The sequence below is a fragment of the Pseudorca crassidens genome, chromosome 6 (assembly GCF_039906515.1).
Source record: "Pseudorca crassidens isolate mPseCra1 chromosome 6, mPseCra1.hap1, whole genome shotgun sequence".
Classification (NCBI taxonomy): domain Eukaryota; kingdom Metazoa; phylum Chordata; class Mammalia; order Artiodactyla; family Delphinidae; genus Pseudorca; species Pseudorca crassidens.
This window is the reverse complement of record NC_090301.1, coordinates 42,917,406-42,941,386: the sequence shown is the minus strand read 5'-3', so window position 1 is coordinate 42,941,386 and position 23,981 is coordinate 42,917,406. Positions and strand designations below refer to the sequence as shown.

The following is a 23,981-nucleotide window of genomic DNA, read 5'->3' as shown; positions in this document are numbered from 1 at the left end:
GTCAGGAGAAAATGTCGGTGTCATTGATGTGCTCTGACTTCCCCCACCATCCTCACGGATGCCACTGCTTATGCCTGCTCCTTCCTGATCCCTTGCCTCCTTGCCTGCCTGACTTCTCCTGCTACTTCGCCTTTAAGCTCGGGCAGATCTCCTCCTCCCCCTCTGTCCCCTGTTCTTTGCGCACGGCACCATGATCCCACCGTAGGATGTATCCCTATACATGGTTATGTCCCATTTATGTTTCATTTCCCCCCAAGACTGTAAATTCCTTGAGGGCAGGAGTGATGCCTTGCTTTCCCTTGTGCCTACGTTAGTGTCCAGGAAATGCTTGATAAACATTTGCTTAATGAGCAAGTGAAGACTTACAAAGGCCAGATGACCAGTGACAATGAAGAAGGAGAAGGTGGGGGAGCATGCACGAGCTGCTAAAAAAATCACAGATTACATTGTTGATTGTGTGCCATGTGATCATGTTTCTCCTCCCTTACCATTATTTTGAAAACAGAATTAAAGTAATTCTCTGGGAGAATTATTTACAAACCATCGATCTGACTAAGGTAGAACATGAAACAAAACCAAAGACTACTTATTAGATCAACACACCCTTTTCCAAACAAAAAACAGCTCTCAGGGTTATTCTGATATATTTGTTACTCTTTAACCAGACAATCCAGACCCGTTCTCTAAAAATCACAGTGTAAGACTCCATGTGTGTTTCTGTGTGTTTAAGGTACCATCTATAAGGTGTAATATGAACATGGGTTATATATTTCTGTATAATCTAGATTAAAAGCCAAAGAAAGTAATAATGATGAGCCTTTGATTCTGAGTTGGTCACACCACATAATCATGCATTTGATTTGAGTAGATATAAAAACAGAACTTGAAGTCTTCCATTTTATCCACTGTCCAGTGTGTTTGGAATGTCTAGCCATGGCTTACAACATACTTTGCCTATAAAAATGAAATAATTTATATTGCCAGCTAGTGCCTATTCAAGGAATACTAATTTTCCCGGTTTTTATTCTTGAATTGAATACACACATCCTTGAGAAATTTGAAACGTATCCAAAAGTCTTACGATGGCTGAGAAGATCTGTTCTTAAATTAGCAACGAGATATGCTCACTTTGAGCTAATGGGGTATTTAGTATGAATTATTTTTGGAGGCACATTGTTTTGCATCATGGTTACGTAAACTGTGTCTTTCTTAATTACATTTAAACAAATGCATAAAGGGCTTATCATGCTATGCTTTAAGATACACTGACTGAATATTTTGAGGTGAACTTGAAAACTCACCAAGTCTTTCTTTGGCAGGGCAAATATATGGATATTGAATTCGATTTTAAAGGCGATCCCCTGGGAGGAGTGATAAGTAACTGTGAGTATTTTAAAGAAGTTCAGAATAGTAAAACATATATTTATAACAGAATATTTTAGATACTTGGGTCTTTAAGAGATAGGTTTAAGAATACATTTCCTTTTCTTATACTTAAATTTTTAACCTATGCATTTCAGATTGTTTTATAATATTTAATTTCTAAATCTTTTTAAAAGATCACTTAAAGTCTTTGCCTTTGAAAAACTTTTTAGAAGTCTGCTAAAGAAATAAATATTAGCCCAACTGTATTTTATATCCTATAGGTCTTCAAGCCAATCCAGTAATAAAAAAGATTCTCCAACCGTTATTTTCTTTAACAAAATTACTCTGTGGTTAAAAACAAAATATAAATAATAATTGATTTTAATTGAATGACTTTGGGGGTAACAGTTACCCGATAAAATGAGAAAAACCTGTACTTCAAATTTTACTGTGAGAATTTTGTCTTCAGTGTGTTTAAAAAATTGAAATGTCGTACACCTGTTAGGTAGAGACAGATTTATTAGCTTTCTTTAGTCATGATTTGTGATTGTAGAAGTGAAATGTTCTCCGGCAAAGGTGAAAAAATGAACAAAATCAGGTGAGGTCTACTTAACAGCCCCAGGTCCAGAGTTTTCTCAAGTGGGCACAGTGGTCAGTATCTGTTGTAGATAAGGCCCCTTCATCCATGCTTGGGGGCTTCAGTGCGTGTGGCACCGCCCTGATGTCTCTGCTCCTGTTGATTCTGTAGCTGATTCGTTTGGCAAGGATACGATGACCACTCAGGGTTAGTGCACCTCCAGGGGAAGCTGCAGCCTGGTTATCCTCTTGGTTTTTTTTGAGGGCCACACTGCTGACGTGCCCTCCACACACACCGCTTCCCCTGGCCTTTTCACCACCCTAAGATGCTGTTCGGATTGTTGGAATGAAAAAAATCTAAGTTTGTACTAGATTAAAAAATAACAATTGGCTCAGGTATTCAAAGCACTGCTTTTTGCTATAGCAGTGGCATTCTTTCTCCAAATGAAATTTTACTCCAAATATGAAACAGATGAAATGAGGCCTGATCTGGTTAAAGAGGAGATGAGCAGCCAGAACCCCTAGACCCCCAGGTGGCCCCTGTGATCTTCCAGAGAAACACTAGAACCAGAGGGATGCCATTTGAAAGTGAGTGCTTTTAGAATTTGGGCAAACCATGCAGCTGAATTTTTTAAAAAAATTTTAAAATCATAGTTCGTAGAGTAAACTTCTAGGTCTAGAGTCTTTATCTTGGAAACTATAGGATTGAACTGGATGAATTCCATGGTTCCCCATTTCTACCATTTGTAGTTTTTAAATAGTTTATTTATTTTTTTGGCTGCGTTGGGTCTTTGTTGCTGCACGCGGGCTTTCTCTAGTTGTGGCGAGTGGGGTCTACTCTTCGTTGCGGTGCACAGGCTTCTCATTGCAGTGGCTTCTCTTGTTGCGGAGCACGGGCTCTGGGCGTGCAGGCTCGGTGGTTGTGGCTCGCGGGCTGTAGAGTGCAGGCTCAGTAGTTGTGGCACACGGGCTTAGTTGCTCTGTGGCATGTGGGATCTTCCCGGACCAGGGCTCGAACCCGTGTCCCCTGCATTGGCAGGCAGATTCTTAACCACTGAACCACCTGGGAAGTACGGCGGGCGGATTCTTAACCATTGGGATTATACGTATTGTAAAAATGTATTATTATTGGAAAAACGTCTTGAAGAGGAAGTTTTAATCTGAGGTGAAATTGGCTAGGATGGTACTACTTATGTTAAATGGTTTTAACTGTCAAATAAGGAAACAGAAATACTCATGCGAATCATATATAATACCACCAAAAGCAAGTGATTATAACCCTGCCAAGTTTGTTACACAAACTTCCTTCACAGTATGTGGCAGCTGATGAGAGCTGTATAGGAAAAGGTATGCCTCAGTTTTAAGACCACCATTTTAAGGAAAGATTAGCTTTTATTCTGAAACATATTTATAACACTTTTATAACACTTGCATTTTACAAGACAAATTAAATTTAGTTATTATTTGAGTAATACACTATTTTTAAAATGAGGCTACATTAACTTTGTATTATAGAACATTCTAGAATGATTGAACCAGTATTACTCTTGAGGACTCTAGGAAAATATTTAAGGATGCCTTTATTCTAAGTATCAGAAAATAACTTGGGTTTTACATTTTGAAGTTTCAAGTTTCAAACAGAAATGTCTTCCTGTCTCTAATTCTTGCAGTATCCATGGAGAATAAATAGTAAACACCCAGTTCATTTCCAGTGAAGATTAAAAACCATCATGAATGAACATCATATGGTTTTTGTTACCATTTGTTCCCACAATGAAATTATATTGAAATTTGTGGTAGTGGGAACACCCTGGTATTTTAGAGTATCCTTTGCTTTGGAAAGGAAAGGGATACATTAGTGGTGAGAGCAGGAAATTTCACCCCGAATAGAGAGAGAGGACTGACTCATAGGTGGCCACGGGGAGCTGCTGCCTGCTGGCTTGAGGGGGTATAAAGCAATGGGTAAACCCACTCTTGTTCTCTGCAAGCTGCCAACAGTTAGCTTCTTGTACCCAGAAAAGGAGACAAGATTTGCCATTTTGTAGGTCATCTATTTTGTTTCCTTTTCCAGCAGCCGCCTAGTAAAAGCATAGGTCGTTGTTGGCTGTAATTATTACCTTGAAAAAGTCACAGGATCATTTGAGCCAGTTGTGTACCCAGGAAGTGGGGAAAAAATGCCCAATAACTTAGTCTCTCTTCCTCTCTTTCTAAGAGAGGTATGCTGTAAAACCTAAGTCTTGAACTCATTTGAAAGCTACGTATCTCTGAGGTGAGTATCATTAGGAGAGAAGTGTTACAAAAATAGAAAATGTCAAACATTTACTTAAGTAGAGAAGATAAAACATGGAAATACATCCAGATGTTTGGCTGATGTGAGGTACTATTTCTCCTACTTTGTTAATGCGTGTGGGTCTCATAACATTTATACAATTACATTTGAGGATTTTGGATCTAGTGTTATGAACTTGAAATGTTTGGAAACCTGTTGCTTTTATTAATAGTCACAGATACTTTCTTACAGTTGTGACACTAAATGGCAATTTAGACTGGAGAAAATGTGGTACAAGTCTCAAGGGATGTTATCTCCTAAAAGAAGAATAGCATAGAGATATACTAAGAAGAAGCCTTAAGATTTCAAATGTGCATATACCTGCGTAAACTGTAAGGATGGGAGACATGCCTGTCCTGTTCACGGTAGTGTATCAAGAGCCTAGGGTGATACCTGATACACAGCAGGTGCTCGGTAAATGCTGGAGATGAGGATGGAATTGGTTAAATATAGGCAGGCTCTATATTTTCCTGCTTTATTATTTGGGACATATCCATGATCCTATATATGCAGTTGTCAGTGATTTATCATGTGGTTGCCAATGTCTAAACAAAAAGAAAACAAGTTACTTAATTCTCTGTGCCTCCATTTCTTTCTCTTTGAAATGAGGATAATAGTACTGATCTCATAGGGTTGTGATGAGTTGTAAATAATTCGTTAACATCTAACAGTGCCTGGCACATAGTAAGCACTCAATAAATGTTTGCTTCTTTTCATTATTGTATATTTATCTGTTGATTGTCTCTAGCTCCTAGCCAAATATATACCCTATAATGACAGACTCAGTTTGTATGGTTCATTGCTAAATGATAGCAACTAAAATAGTGTCTAACCTCTAATATATATTTGTTGAATTAACTAAGTAATAATCACATAAGTACCTAATGTACAATAAGCACAGTTTGACATAGAGAAATTTATTGAGAAATAAAGCTTCTTCTTTATTGGGTAAGTTTATCTGAATATTCTATGTTAATCATTTAAAAATACTTTTTCTAAATCCCACAAAGGCAAACAAAGTTATTGGTAATCAAGCACCATCTGTTACTAATGCCTCTGTTCAGCTTGAAAGAAGTAACCCAATCCTGTGGTTATGAAGGAAAGCAAACGTTGACATTGGTGTGTGGCCCAGTTATTATTACTGCCCAATAAACCACCCCAGACTTAGTGGAGTAAAACAACGGCCCTGTTATATGCTCTTGGATTCTGTGGGTCAAGAATTCAGATGGAGCTCAGCAGGGTTGGCTTGTCTCCATGACATATGGGACCTCAGCTGGGAAGACTCTAGTGATTGGGGGCAACTTGCATGAGTTGGGGGGTTGGAGTCCTCTGGAGGCTTTGTCGCTCATGTGTCAGGCTCCTGGGCTGGGATGATTCAAGGGGTGAGCTCAGCTAGACTGTTAACTAGAGCCATCTATGTGTGGCCTCGTGTGATTTGGGCTTCTCACAGCAAGGCGGCTGTGAGAGGGAGTGTTCCAAGAGAGAACATTCTGACAGCAAGTGTTCCAAGAGAACCAGGAAGAAGCCTGAGTAGACTGGGTAATCGTACAGCATCACTATGACTCTGTTAAGTCCATGTGTGCACAAGCTTGCTCAGTTTCAGTGCTGGGGAATGTAGATTCCACCTCTCAGTGGGAAGAATGGGAAAAGAATTCGTGACCATTTTATTTTAAACAACCTAAAGCTGATAGATTGTTTTCAGAAATGACCACAATAGTTTCTTAGCTTGCCACATGCTTCGGTAGTCCCCTCTCAATGACTTAAGGCTTGGCCATGAGATTTGTTTTGGTCAATGGAACAATTTGCGAACATGGCACAATGAGAGACTCGAAAGTTGGTTCTCTACTGGGGCTTATCCTCTCTTGCTTCTCTGGGGAGCTCATTACCACCATGTGCGTGAACCTGGGCTAGTCTGCTGGGTGATGAGAGGCGCATGGAATGAACCAGCAGACGTGTGAATGAGGGCACCTTAGATCAGCCAGCTGCCAGCCAACCTGCCAGCAGAGATCAGCCAAGCTGGCTTAGATCAGAGGAACTACAAATCTGACTCTCAGACTCATGAGCTAATAAATGGTATTGGTCTAAGCTGGTAAGTTTTGGGGGCATTTGTTATGCAGCAGAAAATAACTTGAGACAGAGGTCTAATAGGTAATATCCTTTCCCCACCCAGTTTGGAAACACATGAGAAATAAGCTGGAGAGGAAGCAACTTTATTACTGTAGAGGCAAGGTTGAAGAAAGCAGCTTTTGGTTTATCACCCAAGAGGGTGTGCTAGTGGTCCTTTGGCAGGTTGGCAGGCATTGACAGCACCGAGCAACCCCTGGCCTCTCCTTGTGCGCGTTGCCCCATCTGTCTTACAGCCTGGGAGTGGGGCTGAATTTGTGCACAGTGTGGGGAATGAGGGGGCTGAGCTGTACATGCATGCCCATTTCTTCTTCCCAACTTCGCTGCTCAGAGGAGTCTTTCCTCCTGCTGAGGAGAGGAGTGAGTAAGGGGCTGAGAAGCTGGGGAGTGCATCTCATGAAATCCTCCCACGTGGAATCATAAAGCAGGAAGAAATGCCTACCTTACTCACAGGGAAGGTGGAGGGTAGAACAAATTGCTCTGAATTCTTTTTCTTTTACATTCCTTTTGAATTTACGATGCAATTAATTTATGTGCTGACTGTCTCAGGGCATGTTGTTTAATCCTTATGTATGGCACATTCCTGCCATTTTGTAGCATATGGAATATAAGTTTACCCTTTTAAATTGTTTGAGACTTATAGCTTTGTTCTTCCTTTTATATCATACCTTGGGTTTAATTGATGATGAGTGGGTGGGTGACTGGGAGCAAAGCTATGTTATAACACTTCCTAAAGGAAACTCTGATCCGTATATATATGGAATTGGGGACTTACCTGTACATGAGTCAGTTCTCAACAGCTAGTGACTATTCATCAGTAAACAGTAGCTGTCTTCTTTAGGGTCAAAATTCATCAAAAACTGAGATAATTTACCTAGTTTGTAATACAAGGCTGGGCTTTTTTAGCACTTTGACACTTAATACCCCTAAAGAAGACAGAAATAATCAACCATGGGTTGTGAAGTATCTGTAGCAATAAAACTGAAATTTCAAAGAGTAATTCTGTTACTCTGTAATGGATGGCTTTATATAAAAATAGATGCTTTCCTTTGTCTCAATTTTATTTTGGTGTTCTTTCTTATACAAAAATATGTTTACCATGAAAAAAGACTACATGTTTATCATGAAACAAGACTATATACCCATACTATAGAAGAAATCAGGTGTTCAAATATGTCTAAATTAACCTCAGATTAAGAAATGAATAAAGGTTTATTAGAATTGTATGTAATAAGATATTATGGACTAGATATTTCATTAATTTTATTTCAGGGTTGGGTATCAAATTGTAGATTCAGATACACACATAAGTTACTTTCCAATTATTAGATACACTTTAAATTTGTATTAGAAAAAAGTCTGTTGTGAAAATGCATAAATACTATATGTATGCAACTGGATCCTGATTTTAAAAATGGCATTTAATTAGGTAGATAATAAGGCAAATTTTCTTCGCGTTTTAAAGCCCAAGTTGATTTTTCATGTGCAGACACTGGGAACCCTCTCACAACTTTTCATGTAACATGTCCAGCTGTCACTGGTGCTAATTTGTAACTTCAGGACTCTGACTTTTGATTTAAAACTTTAAGGTGCTTTCTTAGAAATGAAAATGCTGCATGGAGGTGGAGGTAGGGGAAACACTGTCCTGTCACGGCGCGCCAGGTGTTTGAGGTCTCTCAAAGCCTGTAACCTGCAGATAGACAAAGGTCTGTGTGAGACCCGGGCTGAGAGAGAGTACTGGGGTGAACACCCACCTCTGCTTTCTGTAATACACGTGCACAGTGAATGATTTGTAAGAAGACATTTGCGCCATCTTTTTTTTACTTTAAAGCTTGTCTTTAGTGAAACTTCCTAATTCTCAATCTTGAGGATTATGTTGTGTATTTCCAGAAAAAGTATAGAGTTTATTTTAGAATATATACTCCAATATAGGAGCAAACATTAGTTCATAATCCAAGTTTTCCACTGAAATTACCATCAGTTATGCCCAGTAACTCATTGGTTATTTGACATTTTTTCTTCTTCAAGACAGCGGAGTCCGAAGGGAGATAAATTGCTGTTACTTAGATTGCAGGCCTTTCACTATTGCTAACTGTATCATTTCACTTTATTAAAGGGACACAAATCCGTTGGAAGAGCCTTCAGTGCCACTCAAACACTTTTTTCATAATGTGTATCTTTGAGCAATTGGAGAGGAGCAGGGTCGGTCGTGTCTGCATCTTGGGCTTTCATTGTCATTCTGGCCTTACTGGCAAAACTGAGACAAAGCAAATTCTTCCATAAGCCTTAATCAAGAACTTGGACCATTTCTTCTTTTTCAGGAAGGGAGATTATACATAGAGTAAAGAAACTTTGATCGGGCTTCCCTGGTGGCGCAGTGGTTGAGAGTCCGCCTGCCGATGCAGGGGACACAGGTTCGTGCCCCGGTCCGGGAAGATCCCACATGCCGCGGAGCAGCTGGGCCCGTGAGCCATGGCCGCTGAGCCTGCGCGTCCGGAGCCTGTGCTCCGCAATGGGAGAGGCCCGCGTACCGCAAAAAAAGAAAAAAAAAAATAGAAACTGATCATGCTACCTAATCCTTCACCTGTTATGTTCCAAAGTAATGTGATTTTTCCCCCTTCCAAACCACTACTTGTTCTTTTATTCCTTGGCTTATTAAAAGGCATCCGTCTCCAGCAGGTGCAAACATGGACATTTTACTTCTTTCATATCTTATGCCCTAGGGAGGGTGTCCCAGTGCCCAGGAACATGTATATGCTGTGGACTAGCTGGTAATTAGTCAAAACTAAGAAAACCCCTCAGTGATGGTCTGATTCTGTTAATAGTCAGGTGGCAGTGTCATGGTGGAGTTGGTGGGAAAGTTCTGATTCCAGAGTTTCTCTGTCCCTACCCATTGCTTTTCCCCTTTAGAATGGCTTAATAGGTTTATCTCTTCCCTTAAAACTTAAATTTATATAACATTTGATATGAACTTAAATTTATATCTTGAGGGTTCAAGAATATAGCTGCATTGGAATATACGGAGGCTATTATACTCTCTTCTCTACTAAATATCTGGCATATCCTATACTCCTTTTTATTAAGTCTTGTTAGTAGAGGCGCAGTCAGTGGTAGCAGAAGCATCTAAAGCAGAAGAGAAGGCTGTGCCAGTGTTTCGCTTTGCCTTAATTCAGGGGCACATTAAAATGTTCAGGTGGCAAGTCGTTATAGTGAATTGAATTTATGTTCTGTACCTTGAGTAATTATTTGATATGGCTTCATGCTGTTAGATTATGTTGGGTTTTTTCAAAAAGAAATAGACTAGGGAATGGCTTTAAGCACTAGTAAATTATTTGGGAGCAAACATTTTCCCTGATTACTGTTCTGCCTAGAAGCTTGTAACTTACAAGAAAAGTCATAAAGAAATAGGAGGCTCTGGGGTAATCAACAAAGCATTTTAGGTGGGAAAACCCTCAACTGCTTTGTAATAAAAGGTTCCTCATTTTGTGATTGAGTTGCTTAGGTGAAGTCATATATTTTATGTAAAGAACAGCCTCAGCCTTTGCAAGTGTTTGTGGATTTAGCATTCTTTTTGCTGGAAAATTATAAAGAGCATAGCATGATACCTTAGTCTCCTAAAGCTTTGCATTCTGGCTTTGTTGCTTAGTAACAATGTGATGTGAGCCTCGTTTTCTCATCTACAAAATGGGGATTATAAAACCAACCTCAGAGGAGGTGTTCAGGGTTGAATATGGTAACAAATGAAAAGTACTGAATGCAGAGCGGAAGGTCAGTCAAAGTTCCCTTGCACTTCCCCTCCTGCACTGTTCCTTTTAAACGCACGTTGTATTATGTTTCAGATTTGACCATGATAGTGATCACTGATCATATCAGCATGTGTGGTGCAAGGAGTACATTGGCCAACATTCCCTTCCACCCTGCACAGGCGAATATTATTCTTTAACCTGGTGACTGTGAATATTATCCTTTAACTTGGTGACTGTTATCTGCTGAATCTTATAGCCATTGCTCTTTCTAAACTCTCCATTGTGTGTGAGCATTTGTTCAAAAAGTGCCAAACGTAAGGCTGGCCATGTTGCTGTTGCACAGTGCGGCCCTGTCAGGTGCTCTGAAGGTGTGATTTCATGTCTTGAAATACCACAGTTTGCTTGTGGAGTGTGACTGGGTGAGTGCCACAGAACAGTTGTTTGTCATCATCATTAAGGTGCCCCTGTGAGGTGAGGCTGGTGAGGCATGGCGGGATTCTTGGTGCTATGGGGGGAGCCTGGGGTTTGCGGGCTTTGACAGGTGAAAGACACATGGTCATTCTCTTTTCTCACCCCCATCTCCTGCTCTCTCTTAAAGGTGTTGCCAGGCCACCTTGGACAGTGCCACTGCTCGTGGTTTGGGTGGTGGGTGTAATCAAGAGCACGTATGTGTGACAGTTGTAGGTCAAGAGGAAGAAGGTCTTCAGGTTTGCAGTCAGTGCCGGGCTCATTCCCAGGTAGTGCTGGCACATAGTGGGTGAGCAGTGAGTTGATTGAAGGAATTTGTGCGGGAATGGATAAAGTAAACGGAAGCATTTGCTTATGTTTTTCATGTAGTCGAGTTACTTTCTTCTAGGCTCGAGGAATTTCCTGTAAGGAATAGCTTCTCAATGAAGACTCTGCCCATGCGCTGGGAGGTCTTTCTTCTAAAACTGTGCTGGTACTCTTAGGACCCCAAAGGAGCTTGGTCCATGATAAGTGCAATCATACTGCACTTTTATCCTTACCTGTTTATTCTGTCTTCTGCCCTGGATGTCAGTATTTATAAGTTGATTGAAACGTTCAGTCCTTAGAGATGATGACTATTACACAATCCTTTTCTTTTTTTGGCTAAATATGAAGTCTTCATTATTCTCCATGTATGATTTGAGGGCATTGGCAGTCGTCCAGGTCAAGTTAGAGCTGGAGATGAAAATGAAAACTCTGCAGCATCCCGTTCCTAATAATTTTTGTGTTTACATATTTTTGTTCTCTTCCTGTCAAGTTTATTTTATGTGTCCTTACAACACATCTCTTCATTCTTACAAATGGCCTTGTGTGTTTGGAGCACCCTAGGGCTTCTCATTCATCAAATCTACACTCCTTAACTCTACCTAGACTCCTCCTTACGTGCTAGTGTAGATTCCAGAAATACAGCTTAAGAAGTTCAAGGACAAGTCTCTGTGAAATTGCACATCGTTCACTCCCTTACTCATTTTCTGAATTATGTTTAGATTTCAATCTGATGGGAAATCAAATTAGTGCTCAATGATAGGATCACTGATTCATAATTTTATAACTAATCTGGCCTTTGCTCACAGAATCCAGACCCTCTTTTATATCACTGGTCAGTGCTAAACAGGACTCCAGGCAGAAATATTCTCTGCCATTGTACGTTGCCACCCCCTGTTGCTGCCACAGCGGCACCTTTCTGGTTCACTTGATTGATGGATTCATCCCTTCCTTTCTCCTTCCTTCCTCCCCTTCCTGAAAGCTTGAAAACTTGATAAGGCATCAGATTTACAGGATGAAAGATCATCTGGAATCAATGAACGTATACTGTCAAATAACTCCAGATTCCATTAAATGAGAACCACCTTTCATTCTTTAAGACTGCAAGAGATCAAGAAAGTCTGGTTCACTTATGTCAGGTAGCAGGGCATGTGGATATGGTGGGGTCTGCACTTGGGTCAGAGAGCCTGATTTCAAATCCATCTTAAACCCTTGGACTGTTAGTTTTTTCATCTGTAAAATCATACCTTACAAAAATGGTGGGGAGGATTCAATGAAATAATGTCTATAAAGCACTTAGCATAAAATAAGATATCAAAAATGTTAACTTGTTATCATTATAACTCAAGTGAATTCTTAACTGAATGGCTGCATTTCCTTGCTTGGATTTGTAATACTACATATTGAAGAACTTAATGTCATCATGTATAAAATCAAGAGAATATTATTATAAAAGCTGTATTGTCTTTAATCAGCTTGTCGAATGTATTGTTAAACTTATTTTGCATATTCACTATGGTTCAGAAAGAACCTGGTTTGTTTAATTTGGTGCTTTTAGTTAGAGCTGTGCTTCTTCCTGAAAGTAGAACTGAAAATGTAGCTTCTGTTATTATTTTATTAATGCAAAACAGAAAATGAAAAAGAAAGTGAGGGGGAAAAGAAAGAAGCATGGTGTATTTGAAAGTGAAACTACTACTGTACTATGAATTTGATTCTTTTTCTCTCTAGATCTTTTAGAGAAATCTCGTGTTGTTAAGCAGCCAAGAGGTGAAAGAAACTTCCACGTGTTCTATCAGCTGCTTTCTGGTGCCTCTGAAGAGCTCCTCAGTAAGTCCCTGTTTCTTTTTTTCTTTTTTCTTTTTTTTTTTAAGAATTTTATTTTATTTTATTTATTTTTGGCTGCATTGGGTCTTTGTTGCGCTGTGCAGTCTCCTCACTGTGGTGGCTTCTCTTGTTGCAGAGCATGGGCTCTAGGTGTGCGGGCTCAGTAGTTGTGGCTCACGGGCTTAGTTGCTCCACAGCATGTGGGATCTTCCTGGACCAGGGCTCGAACCCATCTCCCCTGCATTGGCAGGCGGATTCTTAACCACTGTGCCACTGGGGAAGCCCCAGTCCCTGTTTCTATGTTTTAATTTTTACTCTTGCAACATTTTCCAAAGCAGAAGCATTCCATACACTTTTCTTCTTCTTAAAATTTTCCCATGATTCTGGCTGAAGGGAAGAACAAGATGTGTTGGCTTCTGCCACCTTGCAGTCTTTGTTTGATATCTGTCCCCAGAGTACCTCACCAGGTACTGGGACATGTCTCAGATGGTTTGCTAAAAGAGCTAAAAGTTGAGGGAGGGTCTCATCATCAATTTAAAAAATAAAACGGAAGAATATAATTAGTCCAGTTGGGGAGAAAAAATTAGCAGGGAGTAGTAGATGAATACAATTCTATAAAAACAAATTGCTCAGTGACGATTTAAAAATAGTGGGAAGACATTTGCAACTGATACAAGAGATCAAAGTCTGACCTATGTATATTTTAGAGAATTAATATAAGTCCATCAGGATAGGCAATAGCTAAGTGATGAAAAGTTTTGAGCAAGTAGTTCAAACAAGAAGAGCTATGGAAAGTCAACACACTGGGGGGGAAAAATCATCCTTACTAATTATTGACAAATGTAAATTGAAACAGCACTGAAGTGTTCACCACACATGTATTAGCAAAAGTTATTAAAGAGGATAAAGCTGGCAGAGTTGTCAGGCACTGATCTGCTTAGAGCTTGTGGGTGTCACTTCAAAGTGAGGACTTCTTCCTGGGGGGACTAATTGGCAAAGCAGAATAAGTCATAAAATGATCAGAGCCTACCGCCCAGGTGCACCACTTTTTGGAATATACCCAATGAAATAATTCAAAAGAATCCAAAGAAACATTCTGTGTGAAGACATTTATCACTGTCCTTTATTTGTTATTATAAACTGGAGAAAATCCAAACGTCCAGCAGTGGGGGAATCCCTGGGCAGACATCGTACGTTATAAGGAAATAGTACGTTGAAGATACTTTATATTATCAAAGTTTGTAAAGAACCTGTCTCGATAAGAATACATGTAAAAACAAGCAGAGTTTGAAATATGTACAATGGTGATAAAGGTGATTTTAGAAAAATACTGATCTTTGGGTATCAATTTTTGTTCTATTGCTTGAATGCATAGTGTGAAATCTTTTTATCTGAAGCGTTAAGGGGATGAGATATTGAAGATGATTAGATTGGTTGAAGTACCTTATAAACTTGTATGTGTGATTCAATAGATAAGCTTAAACTTGAGCGGGATTTCAGCAGATACAATTACCTGAGTCTGGACTCTGCCAAAGTTAATGGAGTGGACGACGCAGCAAATTTCAGAACCGTTAGGGTAAGATGTAACCCTCTTATTACTCTTTAAAATGGGTAACACTATATTGCTCAATCAGAATTGGTAATAATTCTGAGTTTTCTTTGATGTATAACTCATGCTCCCTGAGGTTTTAGAATTATAGAAGAATTTGTTTTATTTTTATTAGTTTGATTTTTTATTAGCTCAAAAATCCTGTAGTATCGAGAAGGCCATGCTTTACTGGAGCACGCAGTTTTACTGTTTGTCAAAAGGAGCTTTCTTATTATATTATCTTGGGGTTTAACTTTTAGTATTGTACTGAAATTCCAAATGTCTTTATAGCCAAACTCAGTAGTTAAATTCCGCATGTAAACCTGTCCTACAGTCATGTTAAGTCAAATCTGTTTTTCAGACAGAAAGTCATGTTTATATACAGTTTTCAAAAAATCATGCATAAACCAGAATAATTAGCATTTGTGTTCATTAGAAAAGAAATTATTTTAAATTATACTCTACATTCTATGTTTATGAGACACTTGGAAAATTACTTCTATAGGACGTGATCTGATAACTGTTATTTACTTCTAAATGAGAGAGCTGTGATAGTGGTGATGGGGGGGATAGGTTAGATTATAGGTAAAATAAGACTGGAATCGGTTCATCTTTGGGGGTGAGTGAAAATAACATGGGGTTCTTTTCCTGCTCTTTAGACTTTTATATACGTTTGAAATTTTCTAGAACAAAAAATCTTACAGCACTCCCATTACTATGTAACCTAGTCACTGTAAATAGTTAGATAGACAGATAGGTAGGTAGATAGAGAGACAGAGAGAGATAAAGTAAATAAGGAAGCGAGCAAGCTGGGCTATTCTTAACAAGAAAGCATTTCTTAAGAGTATCATTTTTTAAAATTGTCTCAACATTCTCTTACGGAAACCTGTTTGACTCCTGGACATGATTTTAAGACTTGAGTTCAGGACCAGTTCCATAACTGCTTTGCCTGGCAAATCATTGGCACTCAATAAAAATTTATGACTGGACGAATGTTCTGTGTTATCCATAGTTTGTGGAATCAGGCACTTCACCTTTGCAAACTACAGTTTTTCTCGTACGTAAAATAAACGAAGAGGTTTTTTTTTGTAGGGGGTCATGAAAGCTGTTTGTTTGGAGTCAGAGTGGGAACCCAGGGCTCAGCTCTCAGCCTTCTCTCCCTCTGTCTTCCTCTTTACATGCCCCCTTTGCCACAGCCCGTGAAGTACCCCAGGGCTCCTTGAATCAGAGCTTGAAGCCACTGAACAAGATAGAGCCCCACATTGGTGCTATTTCAGGTCTCTTAATAGGTTTGTCTTTTGGAAAGTTTATTCCAGGACACTTTGTCTTTTTGTTGTTGTTGTTATTTTTGTTTTTTTTCAGAGCCGAATCTGTTATATGATTTATTTTTAAAAAATAATAAAGAGCTACAGAAAGAAAACAGGTGCTTTCCCCCCCTCCCCAGAATGCCATGCAGATTGTGGGTTTCATGGACCACGAAGTTGAGTCCGTGTTGGAGGTGGTGGCCGCGGTGTTGAAGCTGGGGAACATCGAGTTCAAGCCCGAATCACGAGTGAATGGCTTAGATGAAAGCAAGATCAAAGATAAAAATGGTAAGTCAGCAGAGGACAGACCCTGTTTAGCAAAACTGGCTTTGAACTTCTGCCCAGTTTTTAATATAGAAAGTAAAGCTTGCTTTTCACTGAGTTGAAAAGGCTTTCTAGTGAAATCGAGCAGAAACATAATTACAGCTCAGTCTGAAGTCTTTTGATTTATATATTTTACACTGTTGGGTTTGAAAACGATTTAGAAAGAACAGTGTAAGCCTTGAAAGTGATTATGAACAGCAGATATGCAGTCACTGTTTGTCCATTCCCGCACAACAGAGTTAAAAGAAATTTGCGAGCTGACCGGCATTGACCAGTCAGTCCTAGAGCGAGCCTTCAGTTTCCGAACAGTTGAGGCCAAGCAAGAGAAAGTTTCAACTACACTGAACGTGGCTCAGGTGGGTGAAACATAATGTCTGGAAGGGAGTTTTTAAAGTCTGTGGTATTTTTATATAAGTGGAAACAAAAATTTTATTTTTTAGATTATTATCTTAACTGTCATGCTGTTTTCTAGGCATCGTTCTAGGCACTAGGGACACAGGGTAACCTAAACAGATAAAGATCCCTGCCCATATGGAGCTTAAAATTTTGGCAGAAGGAGCCAAAGCAGTAGACCTAATAAATAAATGTATATAGCAAGCTAGCAGGTGGTAAGTGCAGGCGGCAAAGAGAAAACAGTAGAGCAGAGCAAGGGACATCCATAGTGTTGGGGGCAGAGAAGTCGAGTGAGCTGAGAAGTGGCTGGAGAGTTTTGAGCATGGGTGGTATGATCTGCATTGTATTTTAAGGAGTCATTCTGGCTGCAACGTAGAGAGCAGAGTGTAGGGGACAGACGGGCATCTTAGTCACTTTGGCTGCTATAACAGCGTACCGTAGACTGGGTGGCTTAAGCAAAAAACATTTATTTCTCTCAGTTCTGGAGGCTAGATGCCTGGGATCAGGGTGCCAACAGGGTCGAATTCTTGGTAAGGGCCGTCTTCTTGATTTACAGACAGCTCCCTTCTTACTGTGTCCTCACATGGCAGAGAGAGAGAGCAAGCAAGTGAGCTTTGATGTCTTCATCCCTTTATAAGGGTACCAGTCCCATCATGGGGACTTCACCCTCATGACCACATCTAAATCTAATCTAATCTAAATCTAAAGGCTCCACCTCCAAATACCACTGCATTAGGGAGTAGGGCTTCAGCAATATGGGTTTGGGGGTGAGAGGACACAGACATTCATAGCACAGGGGAGCACACAGTTGTGTGCTAACCCAGAGATGATGGTGGCTTTTGAACCAGGTGGTGGCAGTGGAACAAGAAGTGGTCACCTCTGGATATGTTTTGAAAGTGGAGACAACAGGACTTGCTGATGCCTTGATATGTGTGATATGAAAGAAAGAGAAGAGTCAAGGATGACCCTCAACATTTTTGGCCCAAGCAACTAGGAAAATGGAATTGCCACTTATTGATTTGCAGAAGGCAGTGGGGGAAGCTGGCTGTGGTCAAGAGGCCAAACTGGCTTCGCTGCCTTTCTGACTGTTCCCCCTCCAGCCTCCACACTTAGGCCAATGAAATCTTTCTAAGACACAAATCTGAGTTGCTTGTGTCTTCTCTCCTTTGGTTCAAAATGGATGAACAGGTGTATACATGCATGCATGTATACCTAGGAGCTTGTGGAGACCCTTTCAGTGTAAACCCTTTGTTCTATGGTTTAGACATTGTCCCACCAGTCAGTGCTCATCTGGCCTAGAATTAAATGACTAATTCCGGACTTTTCCCACTCAGGCCTATTTTGTCCAACTGTATTCTCATCCTCCTTGCAAGTAGCCTTAAACTTAAGACAGTAGATTGGGTTTAATCTTCCTCTCTACTGCTCTGGCCTAGTCTTTCCTAGTAACCCAAGAATGCCTACACACCTTTAACTTTCTTTCAACTTTGATTTCTTATTTTAGGTGAGGGATTTGGGTTATGGAAATACTGTACCTTTATGCATATGTTAGTTTGATGTATACATAAAGTTTCTAGCTATAACTGTCATGTGTCCTTCTTTCTAAGTTACTACTACTGCCGTCACGTCTGTCCCCGTCCCCCTCACTCACTCAAAGTCAGATGGTGAGTCACTTACCTCATCAAGGAAAGTTTGTTGAGAGCCTGCACAGCACAAGCCCCCCCGTAGACTGTTAGTAGGGACGTAAGGGATTAAAAAGGACTTTCGCAGAAAATAGTTTCTGAGCCAGACTTTGAAGGATTTAGATGTATAAAGAATGGGTGAAACAGCATTTCAAAAAGAAAACAGTGAGAGGAGCCAGGTTTGGAGTACATATCAGGAAAAGGGTTGATCAGGCTTGGCTATGGCTTTAGATATGTGAAGAGGATTCAAAGCAACGTGGCTGGAAAGGTTACGTTTGGTGTCCAAGTGGCGCGTCTGCAGCAGTGGTTCTCAAACTTGAGGGTGCATCGGAATCACCTGGAGGGTTTCTTAAACACGGTTTGCAGGCCATACCCCCAGAGTGTTTGGTTCAGTAGGTTTGTGGTAGGCCCGAAGAACTGGCATTTCTGACAAGTTCAGAGGTGATGCTGCTGCCATGGTGGTCCATCCAGAAGTCACATTTTGAGAACATTTCAGTAGCCAGAGTGGAGATTGTGAAGTACATAGTGATGCGATGAGAAAACATCTAAGAGGCCCTTTAGGAATATTTCATACATATATGGAATATATGTGGATATATATGGGATATGTACATGGATATATTTTTGTCTGTTTTTATTGTGTGTTTTACTCTTGCTTTTTAATCATCCTCTACAGAAACCAGGCCCAGGTGCCTCTTACTTTGGTAAGCTTGAGTCACCTTGCATCACTCGGTAGAACTTTTCCACATTCTTTTAACCTTTGGCATAAAAGAGTTTGGCTTCAGATCTTTGATTATTCAGCTCCTTTTTCAAGTTTTTTTTAATGTAGGGTTCAGAGTATTTGTTTCTACCGATCTTATTGCCTAGAAGATTTTGATTCTACGAGATGTGATTTGTTCTATTAACTTTTCCTCATAGCTTCAATTCTTGGGCCCCATTATCATCTTTATTGCCCCATGCCTCATTTTCCTCAAGGCATTTAGATCTTTCCCCAGATAGAATGACTAATATTGAAATAACAGAAACTCCAGGCAGAGTTACTATTCAGCTTCTACCACATACTCCCTCCTTGGCTTCCAAGGTCCTCTGTCATCTGACCCAAAATGACTTTTCTCAGTTGATTCCCTGCTGGTTCTCTAAATGCCATGCTTATTGTTACCTTATTTTACCTAGCCCTAACCCTTTGCTTATCCCCCGTGCTGCTCATGTCATTGCTAATTCCTTCTGCTGTCTAAATGGTCCTTTAATTGCACCTCATCCAGAAAGCCTTCCTTGATCACATAGGCCCCAGAGTCTTCCTTCTCTGAACTCCTTTTTCTCCTGCAAACTCCCTTGGAACCTGCCCTTTGATTGTTTGACTCCTTGGTTTGACCTCCCGCATTCTGCTGTAAGCTCCCGGAGGGCGGACCCCACATGTGTGCATCTCCGTGTCTCCAGTTACCATACTGACCTGGGCTTGCCTGAGAGTGGTCATCACGGAAGCAATTCCACCTGGGATCTTTCTCTAAGAGCTTCATCAGCTGCAGAAACTCAGTCTTTTCATTTGTGCTTAGAATCTGAGATGGCAAGTCAGCATCCTCGGTGTCTTCCCTCATTTCTACGCACCTTGTCCGTGATCCTTAAATGGGAGTAACCCTTCCTGCCCTTACTTTGGAGGATATTATTGTGGAGATGAGGTGGCACGAATCAGACTCAAGAAGTTACAGGTAGCCAAGTGACAGCCCCTGCAGCCAGATGTAGCTCAATAGGCATATTTTATTTGATGAATATTTGAGGAAAGGGTAGTTTTTTGTTTTTTCTGTTTTGTTGTTAGCTTGCTTTTTAAATTTTGAATTTGAGTGCCTTTAACCTGGAATGCAGTCTCCAGCCCCCAAAGATCCCACTATTTCCCGTTCATTTCTGTTGTTCAGTCCCTGAAAGCATCTGAATTTGAGACTTCTGGAATAAGTATTTGAAGGAAAGCAAGGAAGATTAATATTGTCTGTGGATACACTTTAAAAATTATAAAGCCATTTACCAGAATAAGTGGTCACTGTTAGTTCAGTTGCATACTGAAATGGTGGTTTGTTGGAAGCAGATAGCACACAAGTAAGAAGGCTGGATGACGTGATGATGAAATAGGGTCTGTTTACAAATAAGTAGTGTTTGGAGATAACTTGAATTTACAAGAAGAAAAGGGAAAGGATTAAGAAAGAATTATTTAGGCTCATGAGGCAGTAGTAGAGAATGAGGATACTTCAAAAATCATAATTATAAGCATACCTGTAGACTTACTATGTGCCAGGTACTGCTGTAGGCACTTAAATTTTCTATTTCAAGAAAATAAAAACTAGAAGAAAGGGTATTGGAGAAAGGATATCCATCTTAATTAAGGCTTCTTTCTTTGTGTCAGCATTTTACATACATTTTCTGCTGTGGAATTATTTACCCACCCTCCCACCCCCCTCCATGTCCATGTTTAGCATTGGACAGTCAGGCTCTATTTTTTACCAACTTCTGGGTGGATTTTCTAACCTTCATTGGAGTAGCTGCCTGAGACTTAGCGAGCAAGGTTTGGGATTAGCACGGAAGTATCAGATGAAGGGAAAAGGTACTCTCTTTCCAGCTGCAGTACATTGCCTGCAACAGGGAGTGAATCTGTTTTTTAAATTGTTACACTTCATTTAGGAAGAATTGCAGAGAAAGAATTTTCACATAATCCAGTAAATTGTGTTCTTTATAAAATAAAAATATAATGGTTTACTTTAACTGTAATGCCCAACTTTCTACTTATAAGCAATGAAACACACACATATGTCCAGTGTTGAAGACAGCAGCAAAACCTCTTCTTTCCTCCCCTGGGGCCCGTTACTTCTCAGGCTGCTGCCGCCCATCTCCAGGCCTCCCCCGGAGCACTGGTTTCAGACATATAATTAGTACTTCCTGCACACCCTCGGCACCCAATATGTTTAAGGGCTATTAGGTTCTCCTGACCAAACCCAACTTTTCTCCAGCCTTTGCACTCTAAGTCAAGGTCAGAGAGACATATATGTCTTCTACCTCTTCTTTGTCAAGTAGCTATGAACAGCCTTCAAACAAATAGATAAGCAAGTAAAAGGACTTTATTTTTATTATACAAAGTATTATCCAACAATGTATTGTTTTACTGCTTATTACAAAAGATTTTTTTTGAATGCTCAGAAGATTGAATGATGAAAAATATTTACAGGTCCCATCAGTCAAAACCATTTTAATGTATATCCTTTTGAGTTTCCTACATGTAGTAGCTTAAAGAAAATAGTTGTTATTATAATAAATATATAATTTTTTATTGTCACAAAACATAACAAGGATTTTTTTCATTTCATTATCTAATTTTTATAACTATCATTCTGTGGTGACTGTGTAACTTCCCGCCCAATAGGTGCTTCTTTATTTATTTTACTCTGCCCCTGTTGTTGGACTTCTAAATTGCCTGTGATTTTTCTCTGTTCCATAACATTGAGATTAATATCTTTGTGGTGAAAGCTTTTGCAATATTTAAAATTAATTTCCTGGGATGTGGAAAAGTATAATAACTGGGTATAAACAATTTGCCCAATTTTCTTAATGGCTTGACTGTTCATCCACAGTACAATAAAAACGCTCTTGAAAAGAAATTTGAAATAAAAGAGCTTTCGGTATCTTTTTAAAAACTTCATTATTTTATTGAAATTAAGCATTGTGGTAATTGCAGATATTGCGTTTTTCTTTTTCTTTTTAATAGGCTTATTATGCCCGTGATGCTCTGGCTAAAAACCTCTACAGCAGGTTGTTTTCATGGTTGGTAAATCGAATCAATGAAAGCATTAAGGTACTGAATCTCTATAAACAAATAACTCAGTTATAATAAATGGTATTCAGAGTATACACGTTAAAGATACTTTAATTTTATAATCAGGTAATTGATTACCACTTACAGAGATTGTTCCTTGAAAAGAATTTACCTTGTTTAGGATTGAAATTTGTCAGTGATTCTACCTATTTTGTTTTGCCGTGTGTGTTATAAGAAATCTCACTGGTGAATAGTTTAATGGTATTTGCAGAGTAACTGTGAGAGACAGCATCCCAGGTCCTGGTTGTGACTGATCTACTAACTAGTTGTACACACTTGGCTGAAGAGGTCACTTCACCTCTCTAGCTACTAATATGTTCTTCAGTAAATGAGGGTATTGGACTAGGGGATTTTGAAAGACCCTACCTGTTATAAGATTCAGTGATCTCTTTTTTATAATTAAGCATCTAATAAAGAAGGCCTTAGTCATGCCTTCTTTAAATAAGTCATCTATTAAGATTTCTGGAAGATTCCATACCAGCGTCCTCTCTCATACATTTAAAAACAACTAAATTATATTCTTCTAGGTCTGAAACACAATTAACTTGTAATATATGTCTATATTCCTTGGTATGCTTTTAGTGTTATATTTCATGCTTAAGTTAACCCTTCAATTTGAAACTATTTTTAAGGCACAAACAAAAGTGAGAAAGAAGGTCATGGGTGTTTTGGACATTTATGGCTTCGAAATTTTTGAGGTGAGCTGCTTTTTTTTTTGGTATTATCTTTGTTAATGTAGAACAGTTTGGAGATTAAATCATGCATTCTATAGACAACATTTAATATAATTAAATGTTTGAATCTACAAATAACTTTTGTAAAGATGTAACAAAGTGTGTGTGTGTGTGTGTGTGTGTGTTTTAAGTGCTGAGATCCAGCATTTTGGAGACAGGGCTATTTAAAAAGACTTCCTTGTATTAGTACTTGACTTTTAGAATGCAGATTCAAAATTCTTACTGTGAAATTTCCAACAAGGTATACGGACATTATGTCTGTAGTCATTTGTTCATTTGTAGGTTGCTTGAAAGTGAAGTAGGCTGGTGCCATGAAAAAAGCCAGGAGTTGGGAGAACCAGAGCTTATGGCCTGGCCAGAGCTGGTCACTTCACCTCTGTTGGACTCAGGCAGAGAGGTTCTGTATTAGATGATTTGTTGGGTCTTATCCAGGTGTCATACAACTGTGATCTTTTGAGTTCTGCTGCAAAGCTTGAAAAAAAATTTCTGCTGAGGTTCATAATGAAATTTTAAAAAAGACTCCATGCTTATTTCAAGTTAAATATTTAAACATTGTAGACTTATATTAGAATTTCCTGTTCACCCCCTTGCTAACTCTGACATTTAGAAGCCGTTTTAAGGAGCTTTTAAAACTCTTATTCTCACTTTTAGCAGTGGTACTTCAGTTTGGTTCAGGAAAATAACGAGTAGATCAGGCTTCTCCTTTCTTAACTCTCCCCGTAAGTAATTTGTGAATTCCTTTAAACAACCAGGCCCTACCCAGAATGACCACCCAAAGGATTGACATGTTTCAAGTTATCAGGTTCACAGAGTCATAGAAAAAACATCAGCCCATTTCCTGCAGCTCAGCCAGGCCTTTCTAGTAAATGCCTTTTCCTTAGAACATTTGTTTTGGGGATAGCGCCTGTGCCTTGCTTTATCATGTCCCATATTTAATAGCTAGTGGTAAATAATTATTGAGGGCTGACTATATGCAAGGATTGTGGTGTTATGTATGTTGTCTGATTTAATTGCCATCACAGTCTCATGAATTAGCTGCTATTATTATTTTTATTTTATAGAAGAAGTGAGGCTTTGAAGGTCAAGTAACTATCTCAAGGTTACATGGCTACTAAATGTCAGACTCAGGATCTAAAGCTTAGACCTCCTTGATAAATAATAAAAGGTCTTCTACAGGGCTTTTCCTCACTTTTCTCCCCAAACTCACATGGTTCCCGGTATCTGGAAATAAGGAAAAAAACCAAATGCTTTAAGTCTCTGATGCTCCCTATTTCTGCACCTTTGGCATCATTCTAAGCTCCTGGGCAGCACGGGGAGCCTTCCCGGAGTTCATCTGTGTGCTGGTAGCAGAGTGTGCGGGACACTTGTGCT

At 39.5% G+C, this 23,981-nt stretch overlaps 1 protein-coding gene across 3 annotated transcripts in view; it reads left to right on the top strand.

The window, feature by feature from the left end:
* Positions 1–23,981, top strand: part of MYO1B (myosin IB) — a 182,526-nt gene that overhangs the window by 110,793 nt on the left and 47,752 nt on the right. For all 3 annotated transcript variants that reach the window (XM_067741166.1, XM_067741168.1, XM_067741167.1), the window contains exons 7-13: positions 1,320–1,383; positions 12,640–12,738; positions 14,208–14,311; positions 15,768–15,915; positions 16,189–16,307; positions 21,769–21,855; positions 22,509–22,574. In XM_067741166.1, the coding sequence (XP_067597267.1) occupies positions 1,320–1,383; positions 12,640–12,738; positions 14,208–14,311; positions 15,768–15,915; positions 16,189–16,307; positions 21,769–21,855; positions 22,509–22,574 (687 nt within the window). The remainder of the gene's footprint in view (positions 1–1,319; positions 1,384–12,639; positions 12,739–14,207; positions 14,312–15,767; positions 15,916–16,188; positions 16,308–21,768; positions 21,856–22,508; positions 22,575–23,981) is intronic.